We start from the raw sequence: 19,286 nt of genomic DNA, 5'->3' as shown, positions 1-19,286 counted from the left end.
TGAGGCAAAGTTAAAAAAACGGCAGATTCAACAAAAGTAATCAGATAATCTCAGAACTGGAAGGGGTCTCAGTGGTCATCAGTTCAACCAAATCCTATAAAAGAATCCCCTCTACCACAAACCTGACAAGTCCAACCTATTCCTAAAGACCTCCATGGATGGGGAAACTAATACCTTCTGAGGCAACTCTTTTCACTCTAGAACAGTTCTAATTGTTAAGAAGTTTTTTCAAATTTATTTCTTTGTAATTTTCTCCCTTTGCTGTCCCTCTGCAGCCAAAAAACCCAAATCTAAATTCCTCTTTCATATGACAATTCTTAACATAACTGAAGACAGCTGTCATGTCCCTCTCAATATCTTTTCCTCTGTAGGATAACTATTCTCATTTCCTTTAAGTAATCTTATGTCTTGGACTTAACTATCCACTTTGGCCCTTCCTAGATAGTCTTCAAGTTACAAAGGTTATTTTTAAAAGGTACTGTCCAGAACAGAACTCAGAACTTCAGATCTACCCTGACCATGGTAGAACAGAGAAGAAATAACATCTTCTGATTCCTCAGACATGTGCTTCTCTTAGTGCAGCCAAGACCACATTAGCTTTTTGGGCTATACATCTCACTCTTGCTTCATATGTTGATCTTGCACATCACTAAAACCTCCAGATCTTTTATAGACAAACTACTGTATCAATCATGGCTCCCTCACTTTGTATTTGGGAAACTAAGTGCCAAGCTTTACATTAATTTCTATTAAATCTCATCTTCTCAGATTCTGTTCAATTTCCTAGCTTGTCAGGATCTAGAAGTTTCCTCCATTATCCTAGAGTTATAACTATCATCCTCAAGGGCACAAAAAATTATTCCACCTCACAAAAAAGGTAAAGAAGCACATTGGAAAGGTCCTTTTTAGTATTTCAAAGAAGCACAATCATGAAAGAGATTTTTTTAAAAAAACAAATGTGAGCCAGAAATGAAACTTATTACAATAAGAACCATGAGCCTAGAAGACTTGGCCAGTACTGTGTACTGAAACACAGTATTTTCCATTCAAGATGAACTGAAGGAAATCATTATGCCCTAAGAAAGCAGGCTTTGCTTTGGGTCACTGGTGAGTCTGGTCTGCCTTTTCTATATGTACCTCAGAAGCGAAGGAAAAAAAAGTGGACTTCCTGCTATAGAGATCCCACTGATGACAACTAGACAAGGAAATAAAAAAGTCAGGTTCAGCATTAACTTTAGTGAGTTTCTCATCTGTATCCTTTTCAACAAGGATCAATCCAAGAACCAGAATCTTGGTCCCCTTCCTCGCTGCTGAAGGAGTATCCAAAAGGGCAGAATTAGCAAATCCCCTTCGACAAGCACTTATCAACTTCTTTCTAGGTGCCAGGGACTTTGTTAAACACTGGTATTACAGAAGCAAAACAAATCAGTCTATGCCCTCAAGGAATTTACATTCCACTATGAGAAACAAGGTGTAAACATAAATAAATCCAGGACCTATGCATGTAAATACAAAGTAATACTAGGTAGGGGAAAAAAGACTCTAATAATTAAGGGTATCAGGAAAGTCTATATGGGAGATGTATTTGAGCTGAGATTTTAAGAAAGCTAGGAATTGAGGCAGGTAGGTGGCACAGGTGGCACAGAAAATCAGCCCTGAAGTCAGGAGGACGGAAGTTCAAATCTGATCTCAGACACACTAGCTATGTGACCCTGGGCAAGTCATTTAATCCCAATTGCCTCCGGGGGAAAAGGCTAGGAATTCAAAGAGTCCCACACATTTCAGGTATGAGGGGCAGAGAAGGGAAATTGAATGACACATATAGGAAACAGAACATAGGTCAAGTAGCCTGTAACACAGATTGCACAAAAAAGAAGTGATAATAGACCTTAGACCCAGAAAGTAGGCTAAACTAGATTGACAAGGGCTTTAAAAGCCAATCAGAGAAGCAGGAGCCACTGAAGTTTTCCTGGTGCCATTTGTGCTTTAGACAGCTAGCTAAAGCTGTGGTGAGAGCAGGACAATCAGGGTTCAAATTAGTCTTTAGATACTTGTTAGTTATGTGAACCTGGGCTAGTCACTTAACCTCTGCCTGCCTTAATTTCTTTAACTGTAAAATAAGGACAATATCAGCATCTTGTCACCTAGGGTTGTTATGAGGATCAAATGATAAGTAATTATAATGTGCTTAGAGCTTTATGCTGGTATGCTAGTAAATGCTAGTTATTATTATTATTATATCAATTTATCGGGTTTGTGAAATATAGATAAGTGGAGAGAGGTAGGGAGACCAATTAAAGAGATTATAGAAATAGTCTAGGTGAAAGAGGATAAGGAGATAATCCCAAGTGACAGTTACCTGAATGGAGAGAAGGACATAGGAGAGCAACTGGGAAAAAGAGCAGACAAGACTTGGCTCCCACTGGATGTAAGGGTGAGAAAGAGAGGAGAAGTGAAGGTGACACAGAGGTTTTGCAAAACTGGTGACTAGAAGGATGACAGTGGCCTGGACAAGAAGAAGGAAGTCAGGAAAAACAGTGCTGAAGGCAAGGCAGAAGATAATGAGCTCTATTCTGGACATACTGCATTTGATGGCCTGTAAGACATCCACTTGGAAATGTCCAATGAGCAATGATGGGAGAGACTATGATTGTATATATGGATCATGATTGAACTTAGGGGAATGGAGGAAATCATTAGAAGAAAAGGTGAAGAAAGAAGAAAAAAGAAGAAAGCTCTGGAGTACATTTCCTTACTGGGGGACAGGACATAAACAAGAGTCTGAGAAGGAATGGCCAGGCAGAAGGGAAAACTGGAAGAAGAAATTGAAAATTCACCAAGTCCAGGAGCTGGTCAAGCAAAGAAAAGTGAAGATGGAGAGAAGGCCATCACCTCTGGCGAATAAGACATCATCAGTCACCTTGAAGAGAGCAATTTCCGTTGAGAGATAAGATCAAAAGTTAAATTGCAAGTAGGTGAGAAGTGAATGAAAAGGGAAGAAGTAGAGACAAGGAAAGGTGACAGCATTTTCTTGGAGTTTGGAAAAGAAGAGGGAATTAAGCTAGAGATGTTGGGAGTGTCGAGTAAGCTTTTATAAGCAAGATTGAAGAGTAGAGATAGGATGAAGAAGAGAGGAGACAGGAAGGGATGAAGTGAAGAGCACAAGCAGAGGGCCTTGGGGAGAGACTGACCAAGTCACTCCCCTACTTATTGTAGCTTCCTCTTTTCTAGAATCAAATAGATGCTCCTCTACTTAGCTTTTACAGCCCACATAACCATGACCCAGCCTATCTTTCCAGCCTCACTGTCCTCATCTCCACCTTCTTCCATCCAGACAATCTTCCTCGACAACCATTTGTCACTATATCTCCTCTTTCTATGTCTTTGCACACTGGTCATCCCTCATGCTTCAGATGCCCTCCTTCCTCATGACCCACTCATGACTTCCCTTGGATTGTTGTTCAAGCATTGTCACCTTCTAAGGGGAACTCTTCCTAATTCCCATTCAAATTACCTTATTTTTAATTTCTTTGTATTCATTTGTATTAATCCTCTTTGTTATATATTCCATATTCTATTTATATTTATCTTTATTGGCTCCTCAATTAATCCTGAGGGGATTATTTAATTTATTGTTTGTCTCCTTAGTATCAAGCATAGTGTCTGGCACATGGTAGGTACTTAATAGAAGCTTGTTGAGAGATTGACTGATTGTAGTAAATAGAGCTGACATTAAGATCTGATGAGAAGCAGACTAAGAAGAAGAGGGGGAACTCTTTTCTCAGTAAAGTATGAAGATTAGGAAATATAAATACTTGTATAGTGGACTCAGCATTGTATATAGTGTATAACACTTCTGCTCTTTATCACAATCTCTCACATCTGCCCTAAGGATTCTGAGCAAAGAAAAATCCAGGTTCTAGTAAGGACTCCAAGCAAAGTTTTAGTATAGTAGTTCACTGACCTCATTCACTAACAATTCCCCACTGCTGATTTTAAACCACAAAATCTACTTATTTAGAAATTGCTCATATTTGATAAAACAAACAAGTCCACCAAACAAGAAACATTCACCAAAGAAAGAATATGGCTACGCAAGGATTAGATGCACCCATGACAATAAAGCTCACTATTAAGCCCACGGCTCTAGTAAGAGCAATGAGGGCCTGGGTTTCCCAGCAAAGTTCAAACTCAATAACTTCACAAAAGTGGTATCTTGGGCAGCCAGCCTGTCACAGAGCATCTGGCTTCTCAGGAAACATTGTTGTCATTTGCCCCTAATCACATCACAAAGCTTCACACATCCTAGGAGCATGGTAACCTCATCTGATTTCCCACTAATATAAGACCAGCACACACAGCATGATAAATGTGGAAATATGTATAGAGGAATTGTACATAGTTAACATATTGAATTACTTACTAGATAGGAGAGGGGGGTGGAAGGAAGGTAGGGGAAAAATTTGGAATACAAGGTTTTACAAGGGTGAATGTTGAAAATTATCTAAGCAAATGTTTTGAAAATAAAAAAAGCTTTAATAAAAAAACTAGCACACGAAATAGATTGTATCAGATTAATTTTAAGCAACAGCTTAGAGAGGCTATAATAACAAAACCAAGGCAGTCAGCAGCCTGGAAAGATGTGGAAGAAATCATAGTGAATGTTTAATTTTAAGCAACAGCTTAGAGAGGCTATAATAACAAAACCAAGGCAGTCAGCAGCCTAGAAAGATGTGGAAGAAATCATAATGAATATTAAAGAAAGCAAAAATTATTCTACTCACTGTACAAATCTGTTTCATCTAGGATCTCCGACTTGATGATTTCTTCAATCACATCTTCCAAAGTGACAATTCCCAGTACTTCATAGAATGGATCCCCTTCTCCCTCATTGTTTACCCGCTGTACTATGGCCAGGTGGGATTTACCTTCAGTAAAAAAAAGAGAGTAGTTTAATTTTTTTCAAACCTAAACAAAACTTCAGAAGTATGTATGTAAAGTAAAATCAAGAATGAATTACCAACATCTCCAACAATGGAGATGGGTAGATATGAAGCAAGTCAAGATGGCTCAGCATTCTTTAGTTTCCAAAAGTGAGGCCCACTGAGCCAAAACAGTTGATTTCATCAATTCAATGAGTGCATCACAGTTCCCTCCTTTTTAATTGATCTGAGCTTTAGCAGTTATCAGTTCCTTCTACACGATAATCTCTAGCATCTGACCCCTCCTTTTCACTCCCACTGCCCTGACCTTCACTTAGATTCTCACTACCTCATGCTTGGTCAACAGTTTCTTAACTAATCTCTCTGCCTCCAATCTCATTTTCTCTAATCTTCTCTACAGAGGTTGCCAGACTTATCTTCCTTCTTTCATCATGTTACTTCTCCTTGCTTGTGCCCACTGTCCAGGCCTTAGCCTTATCCTTACAGCAACTGCTCTTCCCCTTCCTACCCAAATCCTACTAATTCTTCACACCTGACTCTTTCAAGATTAAGTTATGTCTCTTCCAGGAAGCCTTTTATGATTATTCCAGCAAAAAGTGCTCTCCTTCTTTGAGCTTTTATACCATTTATTACTTCTACTCTTCAGTTGAACATCTCATACCTCAATCTAGCTTTATGTGTCTATATCTTATTTGCTCACCTTGTACTGTAAACTCCCTGAAGTAAGTCACTCACTCATCCCTATACCTTCTCCATTCTCACCCCTAATATCTAGCAAAGAGTTTAAATTACTCAATAAGCTCTTCTAAGTGGCAGTGTGGCATAATGGTCAGCGGGTTGGGTTTGATGTCGGGAACACCTCAGCTTGCATCCCATCTCAGACATTTACTAGCTACGTGGCCCTAGACAAGTGTCCTTCTATCAGACTCAAATGGTCACCTGTAAAATGATGGAGGTTGGAGTCAATAGTCTCAATGATCCCTTTCTGCTTCAAACCTATTCTTAAATGTCTCTGAACCTATAACAAACAGAAATTCTCTCAGGCTCCACCAGAGAGTCTACCCAATACTAGATATATATGAAGAGACTTGGGATATGAAAGTGACATTTATTCTGAAACGAATGGAACTTTATGTATGCAATATTTTTAACTGGCATAGTTTCAGTCCTCTGTATTTATATTTAGATCTGTCATTGTTCAATTGTGATTAGAGTACAGGCCTTTCAAAAACCTTTGCTAGTCAATTTCATCTCAAAGCAGTAAAACTTGCTCAATTACATGATTAAATGCCTGGGCTATTTGTTTTTTTAAGAAAGTATGGCGGGGGGGGGGGGGGGGGGGGAAGCAGCTAGTTGGTGTAATAGATCTAGCATCAGCCCTGAAATCAGGAGACTTGAGTTCAAATCTGTTCTTAGACACTTAATACTTCCTAACTGTGTGACCCTGGGCAAGTCACTTAACCCCAACTGCCTCAGCAAGTAAAACAAAACAAAACAAAAAAGCATGGCAGGGGCCATTCTATAGAACACATGTTGGGACAGTCCTATGCTCTGTTCCTTGCTAAAGGGAAATCCATCAATTCCTGATTGGCTTTGCAGTATCCCCTTGACTGATGGAGGTTGGAGTTGGTGGAGTTATCAAAAAACAACAATAACTGATACTCAAAACAAGAGAAACTACCCCATCAACAGGACATAACTGTGAAGATGCTCTTCTGGGACACATCCAGGCCAGCTCTCCTTTGCATTTTCAGAAAATTGAGGTGATTTTTCTCTTTTCCCTTCCCCGTTCCACAAAGGCCATGGTGGCCCTCAGAGAACACATGGCAATGGTGATGCACAAGACCTTGCCAAGTTGAAAGAAGACCTTGATTCCCTGGCTATCTTCAGACTCATGTTTCTTTCTCCGAGCACGGCTCACCAGTCATTGCATGGGATGGGCATTTCCAGTCTCAGCAGTTATTTTATGAATCTCAGAGGTTCAGAGTTCCTAAGTCAAAGCTGGTTGCCCAGTAGGTTGCCTTTCTCAGAAAAAATGACCACTGCCAGGAACATGCAAAGATTGTGAAAGGACTAAGAAAATCTAAGCTAATGTTGCCTGACATAAAAAAAAAATCATAATTTCATGAGTTTGATTAGATAAAATATCTTTTTATTAGTACTACAAAACTTCCCAAAAGATTTTACCTCTCAGTAAAGTACAATAAAGGGAACGGGTTATTATTTTATGTTGGAAGTATTGCACATTTATGAGTTTTTTGTCTTTTAAGCATTTCTTCTATTGTATAGGAAATAAATAAATATCTCATGCCTGACATCTACTACTCTAAATGATGGACTTATTTTGAAAAGATTACAAAATAATAGAGAGCAGCCACAGGACTGATTCCTGACAGCATTTACAAAGTCCTTTTCTTTGGGGGAGACCCTGGATATAAGTCAAAGTTAAGATTTTGTTTTGGTTTTGGGGGGTTTTTTTTGGTTTTTGTTTTTGTTTTTTTAGAAATTTTCCATCTTCTCATTCAAGATCTTAGCTAAGATGGTAACATAATGAGTCTGAGAAAAACAAGAAAAAGGCTTCTCTATCTGCCCATCTTTGCAATTAGTATCTCTAGGATGAAATAAGGTCCAGAGCAAGAGTCTCTTTTTCGAGGAAGCCCTAGGAACCATGGGTAACAAAGGTTTACTGAAACTACAGGTTCAGTGAGTTTATCCCATGACTTCCACCTGAGTTCAGACTACAAGTCTGCTCAGACTCCCAGTACTATCCCCTAGAAATTAGCTTTGGGTCTGGAGGCAGTATTTTCTGTTCTCCCAGCACTACTCTTAACCCTGTGACCTCAGGATGACTTCGAAAAGGTGAGAAGATTACCCCTAGAGCTCAGTTTCTTTGACTTTGCCCTTTCTCTAGGCAATCATATCTATAAGGACAGAAGTTCAAATTGTTAGACAAACAGGCATCTTAACAATTTCCATCTCAGACCCACTTATGTTCAAAGAATGAAAATATTTTGAGCAAATTAGACTAAGGAGGAAACTTATCAAGGCCCGATATAAACACTCCATCAGGTCAAGCCTAAGTTTTTCACATCTGCTTTCCCAGAGACCCACCATAAGCAGTTAAAAATTCTTGGTGAATGCTGTCTGTCGAAAGTTACATTCTTTTGCTATTCCCAGCTTGTGATCATTTAAAAGGAATTTTCCAAAGCAAGGTCTAATATTAGACTCAAAATGAAGTTTCCATTCCTCTGAGGTGCTATTCTCACCAAAGTAACTACTGCATAATCTGATTGTCTTGGAGCAATTCGTTTAAATGCAGATGGACATATTTTAAATACCAACCTCACAACACCAAGGGATCTGAAAGACCATACTCAAGAAGAAATTGTTCATAGGAGCTGTGCTTTTTAAATGTGAAATTACTGAAGGGATTAAAGCAATAACTAAAGTCAAAGCCCATTTCCCCCCTCCTATTTCACTGTCAACTATTCCCAACGCTATTAAGAGCTTCCTTGGCTAGCCTTTGTGGTCATAATCTTTCTGTTCACTTTGAGATCTTTGGTGAGACATGCACAATACTTTCTTAAGTACTTTCTTCTTCCCTGAACTAAAAATGGGCCCTGGAAATGAGGTCTTCTTCCCTGAATTAATAATTTCTGAGAGTGACAACGCAATTCATTTTATCTGTGTCACTGTCTGCTGCTAAGAGCAAAATGTTCTGGACAAATCAAGGTACTCATCAAAAAGGAAATGTCAAGGTGAATTCAAGAATCAGAATTACTAGGGATATACCAGAAACATTTGCAGGTTCAAAACAAAGAGGAACTAAGGTCCAACTTCTGGATTCAAATCTGACAAATAATGAGTTGTTAAAGATTTAAAAGTAGGCGAAGAGACTTTGGGGAAACTGACAGATTCTTGGATTCTAAAAGAATAGACAACATCCAGTAAAAGCAATAATCTGATCTGAAAGGTAAGCAGAGCAATCAGACAATATAACCTTGCTCTAGTGAGCAAGTGATACTGAGCTAAGAGATTTGAGGATCTAGCCCAGTGATTGTGGGTCTTCTGGAATTTCTTCCACCTGATTCCCACTTTCCCCTTTCCAATGACATTTTTAGACATGAGATTCTGAAAGTGAAGACATTTCCTGCACCATCATAAGGGAGAAAATTCTTGTCTATTTATTCATTTTGCACCAGAGGAAAATATTTTTGGGGATAATCCAAGCTAATGCTATCTCACACATTCAGCAAAAGAGAGGAGGGATTTTCTCCTTTCCTCCTTCCACAGAGGCCATGGGGGCCCACAACAAACACATGGCAATGACTATCTACATGCACTTAACCAGGCAAGCCCAAGCCAGGACCTCAAGTCACTGATTACTACTTGTGCTTCATTCTTTCCCCTGATCCTGAGAGATGATCATCTCTAACCTTAGCTGTTGCTTCCTGAGCTTGAAAGTTCCTGAGGAAAAGCTGACTCCCCGAGAGGAGGTACTTCCTTTAATCCTGCTCTTCTCCAAGATGACCATTGAGCCATCATCTAGTCCTGCTCTTTGACTTTGTCAATGAAATTCAGAAGTCATTTGCTCATGTTCACATAAGTAGAAAATGACTGAGCTGAATAATGAACTTGGATCTTCTCACTCCCAACCCAGTGCTCTTTTGAGTTGTCCATGTCCCCAAGTCTATCATGCTGTCAGTAGTGATCATTCCCCTCAGCCTCAGAGTATCATTTTGTGTATGTTTAAAGCATATGGACTATATTATATGCATATGTATTATATGTTAATATATTATACTTGTGTAGGTGTCTTCATGTCATCATTTCCCTGACCAGGAACTTTTTGCTAAGTGTAGTCCCCAGAATTCTATTTCAACAAGAAGGATGAAGAATAAAGTTGACAATGGAAAAATCCTTGGAGGAGACCTCTGAGACCACTATCTCGTCTGAGTATGATCTGAATTTAGGATTCTTCTAGAAACACTGATCATCCAAGCCTTTCCTTGGAGGCTTCTAAAGGAAGAAAGAGCCTAGTGAATGAGAGGAAAGAGAAGAAAAGGCCATAAAACCAAGGACTTCTCCCCTTCCTAAAGAAGTCTGCAAAGTATTTACCTACCTGAGCAGAGAGTCCTATGCTCCTGAAAGAGATGGCAGAAAGGCAACGTGATCAGAACACTGCAGCTCTGTGGAATAGTACCCTAGGAAGCACTGCGTATCCCAAGATCAGCAACTATATTACATTCAAAGTAACATTGTAGGGAGAGGGCCCTCCATGTTCCGGGAAAACTTATATAAGAAGAAGCTCTTCAATTGACCATCTGTTTCATAAAAGTATAAAGCAGGGTTTCTTAAGCTGAGGTCTACTAACTTGGTTTTTAAACATTGTATTTCAATGTAATTGTTTCCTTTTGATTCTGTGTATCCATTTAAAAACAAACAAACAAACAAACAAACAAAAAAACCATGATTCTAAGAAGAGATTGATAGGCTTCACCAGACTACCAAAGAGGTCCAGGACACACACAAGGTTAAGGACTTCTGAGCTGTCACTTCTTCCTATTTATATAGCTCAAAACCCAGATATGGAAACATCTTAGAGCCAATCCCAAAGTTACAGAGAGGTTGCAACTTACATTGGTAGATGGGAATACCCACAGTGATAAAATTTCAAATCCTTGAAGTACTGCAGAAACAATAAAACCCCAAATGATCAACTTATTTGTTTGTGATCAAAGGAAATGGAAACATGAACATTTTTATGATATCTGGCCAACATAATCCCAGTGTTTGTTGAACTAAATTGAATTTGTTTAATTGAATTAAATACTCAATCATCTGGATAGTGGCAGGAAGATAGGCAAAGCTAACCAAATAAAAACCATCCAAAGCAAGGAAAGATCTCATATGACCCCAGATCCAATAAGAAGATATTATTTCTGGGTCAACAAATTGGTTATGAATATCCATAAGTGTGCATGAAGAGAATACAATGAGAGCATATTTATATAGCACATGGCAAAAATACTCAAAGGCATCTAACTATAAACATAGTAGAGAAGGCATTGAGGAGAAAATGGAACAAATAAGGCAATAAAATAATTTATACTTATTGCATAATAGATTCTCTCAACTAACAATGGCTAAGTATTGAAGACCATGATGATCCATGCATTGTAATCATAGAATCTCAGTATTGAAGAAGTATATGTCAGAAGGCATCCAGTTCAACACATACATAACAAGAATCCTATCTACAGTTTTTGACAAATGTTCATCTGGTTTCTACTTTAATACCTTCAATAATAGGGAACTCGCAATCTCTAAATAATAATAGTAATAGCAAATATTTATATGGAACTATGAGAGTTCCTAAGAACTTTATGTTATCTTATTTGATCCTCACAACCATATCATATTATTATCTATTATCTCATTTTAGATAACAAAGGCTGAAAGAGACTAAGTGATAACTTGCCCAGGATCACTGGTAATAAGTAGGGCAGGATATTTTGAAGTCCAGCATTCAATCTATTGTGCCACCTAGCACATTTGTTCCATTTAGGGACGGCTTCACTAGAAGGTTTTTCTTTATAATGAATCAGAATCCCTTTTCCTATAACTCCAACCTATTACTTTTAGTTCTGCTCTCCATGCCTAAATTCTATTAGAATAAATCTAATCCCCCTTCCATAAGGCAACTCTTTAAACATCTGAAGAGATAATATATGGAAATCTTAAAATACTACATTAATCTTAGCTGGTACTGCTGCTGGTGCTGCTACTACTACACCAAGGTTTTGTTTTTTTTTCCTTTTCCCTCCCAGGCTACACATCTCCCTGTTCCTTTAACCTTTCTCATTATCCTGCCTGTCCCCCTCTTTGGACTCACTCCTGTTTCTCGACATCCTTCCTGAAATGATCTGTCTCAAACTAGTCACAACAGTTAGATTACAGGTATAGAGCTGGGGAGGGAATTGAACAACTTTCCTTAGTCTGGGGCTCCTTGCCTTATGTATTCATGGCCTGGCCCCCTCTCTCAGCCCAAACTATCTGGGGAAGCCCATCGACCCCCTTCAGAGAATTGTGTTTTTAAATGCATAGAATATAATCCATAGGATTATAAAAGAAACACATGATTTTTAAATAGTTATCCAAATATTAAAAAATAAAAAGTTCCTGAACCCAAGGTTAAGAACTTCAGAATTAGGATCTGGGTGTCTTTTTTTAAAAGTCACTTGAAAGTCACCTTCTGACTTCTAATCAGTATTGTTCTAATATGGACTCAAGACTTTGTTTCCTTTAATTATAAGCCTCTTTCTGCTACTACCACAACACCAACAATGAGTACTTTCTAGAAGTATGTACATGTGGAAAGGACAGGAGGGAATGGACATTTATTAAGCTTCTACTATATATCAAATGCTATACTAATATTAGAAATATTATCTCATTTCATTCTCACAATACTCCTATGATGTATGGCTATTACAATCCTCATTTTAGAGATGAGGAAATGAAGGCATACAATGGGTAGGTCTGAGACCACATGTAAATCCATGTGTCCACGGCACTTGGATAGTGTAGCAGTAAGTAAATGAGGCTGAAAACCAAAATCTTGTCCATAAATGCAGTACCCTGAAGTTCCACTACTCTGTAAGTTACTGCAAAATAAAAAGAGGGACCATAACAAGAACAAGGAAAAGTATCACTAAAAATATCCAAACAATCTTTTGAATGCCTAAAGTGGACCTTTTTTCTGATCCATAGAAGTTACCCATCTAGTTTGGGTAATGGATTGCTGTCCTTACAAGGATTAAACTGAGCAGTCAGGCTTTCCTAAAGGGAGATGTTCAAGTTCACTTAGGGGGACAGTACTTGGCTATTTCTGGCTCATTTAGATCTAAAAAAAGTTCCATTTCACAAAAGTAGCTCCCTTACCTTCACTGTCCCACAAGAATGAAGCACATTTTTCCGATTGAATTTTCCCACCATAAAAATACTCTAGAAAATGTGACAGAGTTTAAAAATAGTACTATACAAACAATGTATGAGTGTATATATAGAAACATTTGCTGTATATAGAAATTACTGGTTACAATTCATAAATAATTCTGTTCTAGGAGACAAAAGGCCGCCAAGAGTTTTACTACATTCAGAAGCTCAGAGAATAGATATCTTAGGCTCACTGATCAAGAATTCCATCAACAAGGCCATGTTATACATAAAAGCTTAATCCACACTGGGAATTCAGGAAGCAATACTGTTCTGAAACAGGCCTAAAACACCAAATGGCAGTGACTGACATAGGAGGGAAAGGAAAAAACCAAATTACAGGATAATGTTGGCAGTATAGAAAATACTCAAGCAAGTATATATCAGGGTTGGAGACCCAAAAGGCATCATTTTCTACTGATTCAAATGATTTTCTATTTTTTAAGAAATTTGAGAATAAAGGAATGGTTTTTTGTCTGGAAGAATTTTTCTCCTTTCTACTAAATTCTACTCATTCTACTAAACAAGACAGTATCCCTTCCCACTTTCCTTTTTAGCCCTTCATACCCAAGCTCATACACTTATGATCTAGATGGGCACAGGCAGCATAAGGCTCAAATTAGTGTAACAGATTATGCTTTTTTAAAAACAATTTTCTTTTATTTAACTTTATGGATAGTTTTTTATTCTCTCTAAAATTTCTTGGTATGTGAGAAAAGAAAGAAGGATAAATCTATTGATGACTAATGCAATTCAATGGTTCTATTAAATTTACACTTGATAAAAATATCAGAAATATCACATCAAATCAGACTAATATCCTATCTACTTCAAAATTCAAGCTATAACAATGATATCAAGGAAAATTCCTATGGGAGAGATATGTCTATTTTCTAGAAGGTATCAAATAAGCTCCTGAAGATAAAATGAATGTTTAGATGCACTGCATATTACTCTGTGCTGAGCCTTGGACATACAAATACTGTTAACTCTCTCAAGCAGCTTACTTCCTAATGAGGACAATATATGAAAGGGACTGGGGGGGGGGGGGAGAGAACAAATAATGGAGAGGATATAGAACTGGGTTATAAGTGGACAGAAGTTGATGGTCCAGGTTAGGGACTTACCAGTCAAGACAGTAGAATCATACCTTAGAGATTTATCAATTAAGAAGGTCTATAAGCCCTTATCATGTGTAATTAGTCTCTTGTGCTCACAGAACTACTTTTGGAGGTTGCATCGTCATGTGTAAAACAGTACTTTCATAAGGGAGTGCCTTCCCAGGGTTTAATGAATAACTTTGTGTCACCCTGTCTGTGTACTACTGGATTTTAGAGAATTCAATCCAATACATTCAACAAACACTTATTAAGCACTTCTATTCCCAAGCTGGTATCAGCATGTAACAGCAATGACCTTCAAGGAGCTGAACATTTGAGCTAGGGATGTCCCCTCTGAGCCAAAGGGAAACCTCATTTTTCAGTTTGTTTGGCTATAGCAGACATTAATTCACAGTCTCATTCAGTCATGTGTTAAAGCAATAAATCATCTTTTAAGACAATAGGATTTTTTCCTAATTCAAAATTTCTTTCATTCGTCATATCAATTAACATTATATGTTGTCAAATAGCTCTTAGGATACACAAGGACCAAATGGTTCGTGATTCATTAATATTATCTTCAACAAAATTTCAGACCAAACAAATTCTGAAGGCGTAATAATTTAGATAATATTATAGACACAAAGCCCATAATGGGGGTGGCAAAATTGGAGGGGAGTTTTCAAAGATAGAAATAACCTAAAGTCCTGGATTCAATAATTCCTTAAGAATTCTTTAAGAAGACTGTTATATCACATGTAAAATGTATGGGATTACCTGCCATAGGGGGGAGGGAGTGGAGGGAGGGAGGGGATAATTTGGAAAAATGAATAAAAAAATAAATAAATAAATAAAAACTATTTGACATTAAAAAAAAAAAGAAAGAAAAAGAAAATAAAAAGCTATTATTTAAAAAAAAAAAAAAAAAAGAAGACTGTTATATACCACTGGCCTAACATGAACTCTAATAAAAAATTAGAGTTCATGTTAGGTCAATGGTATATTTTTTATACTTACTTTTCCATATTCATTGATAACTCAGTTCAAAAGATGGACTAGAAAGTAATAAACTCTATTTCTTTTAAAATACTACAATTTGGATCATTCACTAATTCAGATAAGCTTCCCTTACATGTTCTTTATATTCTATATATTATGCACACATAAGTAGCTGGTTCCATTCTATTGATGATAAACTGCACACAAGACATAGCCTAAATAAAAGATATCATCCCAGATATTTATGGATCACCAGAGAAAAAGGTGATAGTAATAGCAAGAACAAAAGCTAAGGGGAAATAGGTAGCTTGAGTGTGCCACACTGATATCCTCAGAATGTTTTGATTTTCAGCCAATGAGAAACCTAAAGCATTAATAGGGCAGAGCCTCTATGGAGAATATATATGGAAGAACATTTCCCAGAGTGAGAAGATGTGGATGGATCTGCATCAGTGAAAGGAGTGTGTAATGTATCCACATATAAAAAGATTTTCTTTAACCTTTACCTAACCCTGGAGTTCTAATCATACCCACAGAAGCTCTTATTCCCCCTTCTTTGCCTCTACATGCTCCCACCCCAGCACAGGGCCAGTACTGGGATATTTCCACTTAGCACACCTTTTTAGCTGTTAATCCTTTTTGTCAACAGTCCCTCCTCTAGGGGCTTGTCACTCCTATACTTACAGTCCACCTCCCATTTCTGCTCTTCCTGCCCTATACTTTTACTCACTGGGGGACAGGATCCTATTACCTTGATTAGTTCTCAATAAGCTAATCTGGAAAACTCACTATAGTTATATGATGATGAAAAGAAATCAGAGGAAATCTTCAGGGCCTTTTCTCTTGTTCCTTGGCCATAATGTCATAATAAAGGGCTTCTTGAGATAATATATAATATGGTATTTTATATCATAGCACACTGTAGAAATTAAATAAAATAGTTTTAAAAGTATACAATTGAGGTTTGTATAGTATCTCTCTGGCTTCAATATGTCAGTGGAATTTTTAAGACTATTACTCCCCAAAATGTTCTTCTCCCTGAAAAGGTTTTTTATTTCTGATATTGCTAATTAATGTGTGATGATGATGTTATCAATTCTTCAAACTCCAGGTTTATTGAGTCTTTTGTTTCTAGGGCCATCAGGGGCGTGGGAACTCAGAAATCAATCTAGTATCCTAGGGTAGGGCATTCCCCTAGCCAGGCTAAGATACTATAGCCAATATAGAGATCAATTAATTGCAAAGAACAATGTAGGATTAAAGGCCTATATAAATGTGGTACCAAGAAGAAGCATTGAATTTAAAATCAAGTGTTTACAATGATGAAAAAAACTGGCAATTAGTTTAACCTCATTCCCTGAGCCAACGGTTGGAGACTTGGATCTTTTATCACATTCTCAGACAGCTTTTTCTTAATGGAAAGGAGGGAAACCTAAGACAGCTGATCTAGAGCCACAGCAAGATGCTAAAGATGATCTATGACAAGGAAAGTGGCCCAGTAGGAAAGGGCTTGGATTTGAAAACAGAGAACTGCATTGAAGTTCTAGCTCTGTCTATTTAGTGGCTGTGTGATCTTGCTAGGACTCACCATCTCACCTTTCTCATCTGTAAAAATAAATGTTGGATTAAGTGGTGTTGGTGTCCTTTAGAACACTTGATCTATTTTTAAAATTTTATTTTATTTTATTTTTATTTTTTTGAATAAAACAAATATTTCCTTAACAGTGTAATAAAAAAGATGATTGTACATGAAACTGAAAATCTACTATATTCAACTTGCTATTCCTTTTAAATATACAACAGTTATCCATGTAAATTTCTTTTTTTTTCCCTTTTTTTCTTTCTCTATCCTCACCCTATAGATGGCTACCACTAGCTATAAATAGGAAAATAATATATGTAAAATTATTCTATACATATTTCTATTTATTCAATCTTTCTCTGGATGAAGAAAATTCCTTTATTATGTCCTTTATAGTTAATTTGGGCATATGTAATAGGCAAAGTAACTTCTTCACTTAAAATTCTTAGACAATATTGCTTTATTTTTATACAATTTCTCTTGGTTCTGCTCATTTTGTTTTTCATTATTTTGAGCAAGTTTTTCCATGTAAACCCCCCAATCTATTACTCTGAAATTCCATGAAGACTAGACTATCTACTTCTATCCAACAGTCATAATTGTAATTCCAGGAATCCATGATGTCAGCAACTGTGCTCAAAGTATAAAGTTCTGCAAGTAAAAGGAAGGCAACTTTGGGATAGCATAGGGCCCTTTAGCAAACCCTTTAGAGCCAGAGTTAGAGAAGCATCTCTAAATGTCCCAAAGCCCAAGAAGTAATGTTAGGAATCACACTACCTTCCACTGTGTGAACAGAAGGATGTGTATTCTCTAGAGACATTTCAGAATTGGAACATCTGCTTTGCCATTGAAATAAAACCTCTTATAAGAAGAACATGAGATAGTCTAGAGAATGGAGAGAATCCAGGAAATCTCCAGGCCAAAATGTACAGATCAAAAACCCCTCTGTTTGGCTTTTAAAGCCCTTCACAAGTTGGCCCTAACCCACTTCAGTCTCATTATGATATACTTGTCTTTTCACTCTATTGTCCATCCAAACTGGCCTTTCTGTTCTTCGTACATAGCCCTTCATCTCCCATCAGTGTGTCTTTATACTGACCATTATCCATATCTAGAATGAACTCTCTCTTCATAGAAACCCTAATTTCCATTAAGACTTACCAGCCCAAACACTGCCTTCTACAAAGTAGTGTTTTTTTCTGAGCTCCTCAATTGCTAGTGTTAACTATTTTTTATTTATTTTACATCTTTCTTTCTCTGTGTGTAGATTTATAAAGAGAGAGAGAGAAAGAGAGAGAGAGAGAGAGAGAGAGAGAGAGAGAGAGAGAGAGAGAGAGAGAGAGAGAGAGATTCATGTCTCTCCCAAATGAATATAAGATTCTTGACAAGATTACTTCTTTTTTTTTTTTTTTTTTGTCTATATTCCAGTGCCTGCTGTAGTTCTTGGCACATGGCAAGCACTTAATACTTATTGAATGATTGACCAATTGATTGATAGGGCAAATGCCAAGTGGTTGGAAGAATAGATCCTAGAGATGGAGATTTTAATTCCCAAATAACTTTGTTCTCTGTGAATTTCATTAGGGAATAGACTTACAATTCTTAAAGGAATTCAACCATTATCCTCTTGGCAAGATGGGAAGATTGTTTCATGCATTAGACCAAGCTGGAAAGCTTCCTCCCTTCTTTTTTTTCCTTTTTTTTTTTTTTTTTTTTTTTTTTTTTTTTTTTTTTTTGGTTATTCTGACCTGCTTTCCCTGATACAGTAGAACACAAAACAGGAGCAGAACCTAAGCTAAATTCTACTTTGTCCCTAACACATTTTTGGAGACCTCAAAAACATAGACTACATTTCACAATAAAAGAAATATTAATTATCTTCTCTGCACACAATATTAAAGTACTATGTATAGTTGTTCAGATTATCATATTTTCTGAAAAATATTATCAAGCTGAGATATGCATGCTCAGAGATGGGTAGCCAGAATGGTGAGAGGCCTCAAGAACGTTTCATAGGAATTGAAGATAGTTAGCCTAGGAAAGAGAAGATTTGGAGTGGGGCTGAGGGACACAATAACTACATCTAAGTATTTGAGGGATTGTCATATTGAAGATGAATGAAGTCTATTTTTTTTAATCCCAGAGTAAATTTGTAAGAACAATTATGGTCACAAAGAAGAAGATTTAGTTTTTATTTTAGCAATTAGTTAACAAATAAATGATTAAAGCTATCCAAAAATGGAATAGGCAGCCTCCAGAGATAGTGATTTTCCTTTTTATTAAAAGTCTTCATGGAAACACTAGATTGTCATTTGTGGGGGGCGTGCGTGGTAGAGGAAATTCATGCTTCATATTGGACCACACTATACCTTTGAAGTCTTTTCCACCCTGAGATTTGATGATTCTACAATGTCAGTTTAAACCTTAGCTTTTTAGTTTGTGAGCTGTGTGACCTAACATGTCACTTCTCTCTCTAAGCCTCAAGTTTCCTCATCTATAAAATAAAGAGGTTGTATTGAGATCTCTGAGCATCCTTTTAGGGCTAAAATCTCTGACCCTCAAGTTTTGGTTCCTGCAAGGATGGCTCCTGAGTAGAGGCAAACTACCCCTCTCCCACATATCTACTTTAGTAAAATTATAAAATTTTAACAAGAATGAATAATG

At 37.2% G+C, this 19,286-nt stretch overlaps 1 protein-coding gene across 5 annotated transcripts in view; it reads right to left on the bottom strand.

The window, feature by feature from the left end:
- The window catches only part of CNNM2 (cyclin and CBS domain divalent metal cation transport mediator 2), a 147,364-nt gene that overhangs the window by 33,058 nt on the left and 95,020 nt on the right, over nt 1–19,286 (bottom strand). For all 5 annotated transcript variants that reach the window (XR_012487044.1, XM_074295474.1, XM_074295475.1 and 2 more), the window contains exon 2: nt 4,785–4,928. Coding sequence is in view for 4 of the 5 variants with exons in the window: in XM_074295474.1 (XP_074151575.1) it covers nt 4,785–4,928 (144 nt within the window). In the remaining variant the exon portion in view is untranslated. The remainder of the gene's footprint in view (nt 1–4,784; nt 4,929–19,286) is intronic.

This window comes from Sminthopsis crassicaudata, chromosome 2 (assembly GCF_048593235.1).
Source record: "Sminthopsis crassicaudata isolate SCR6 chromosome 2, ASM4859323v1, whole genome shotgun sequence".
Classification (NCBI taxonomy): domain Eukaryota; kingdom Metazoa; phylum Chordata; class Mammalia; order Dasyuromorphia; family Dasyuridae; genus Sminthopsis; species Sminthopsis crassicaudata.
Note: the sequence above shows the minus strand (reverse complement) of the source record. Positions and strands in the feature narration are given on the sequence as shown.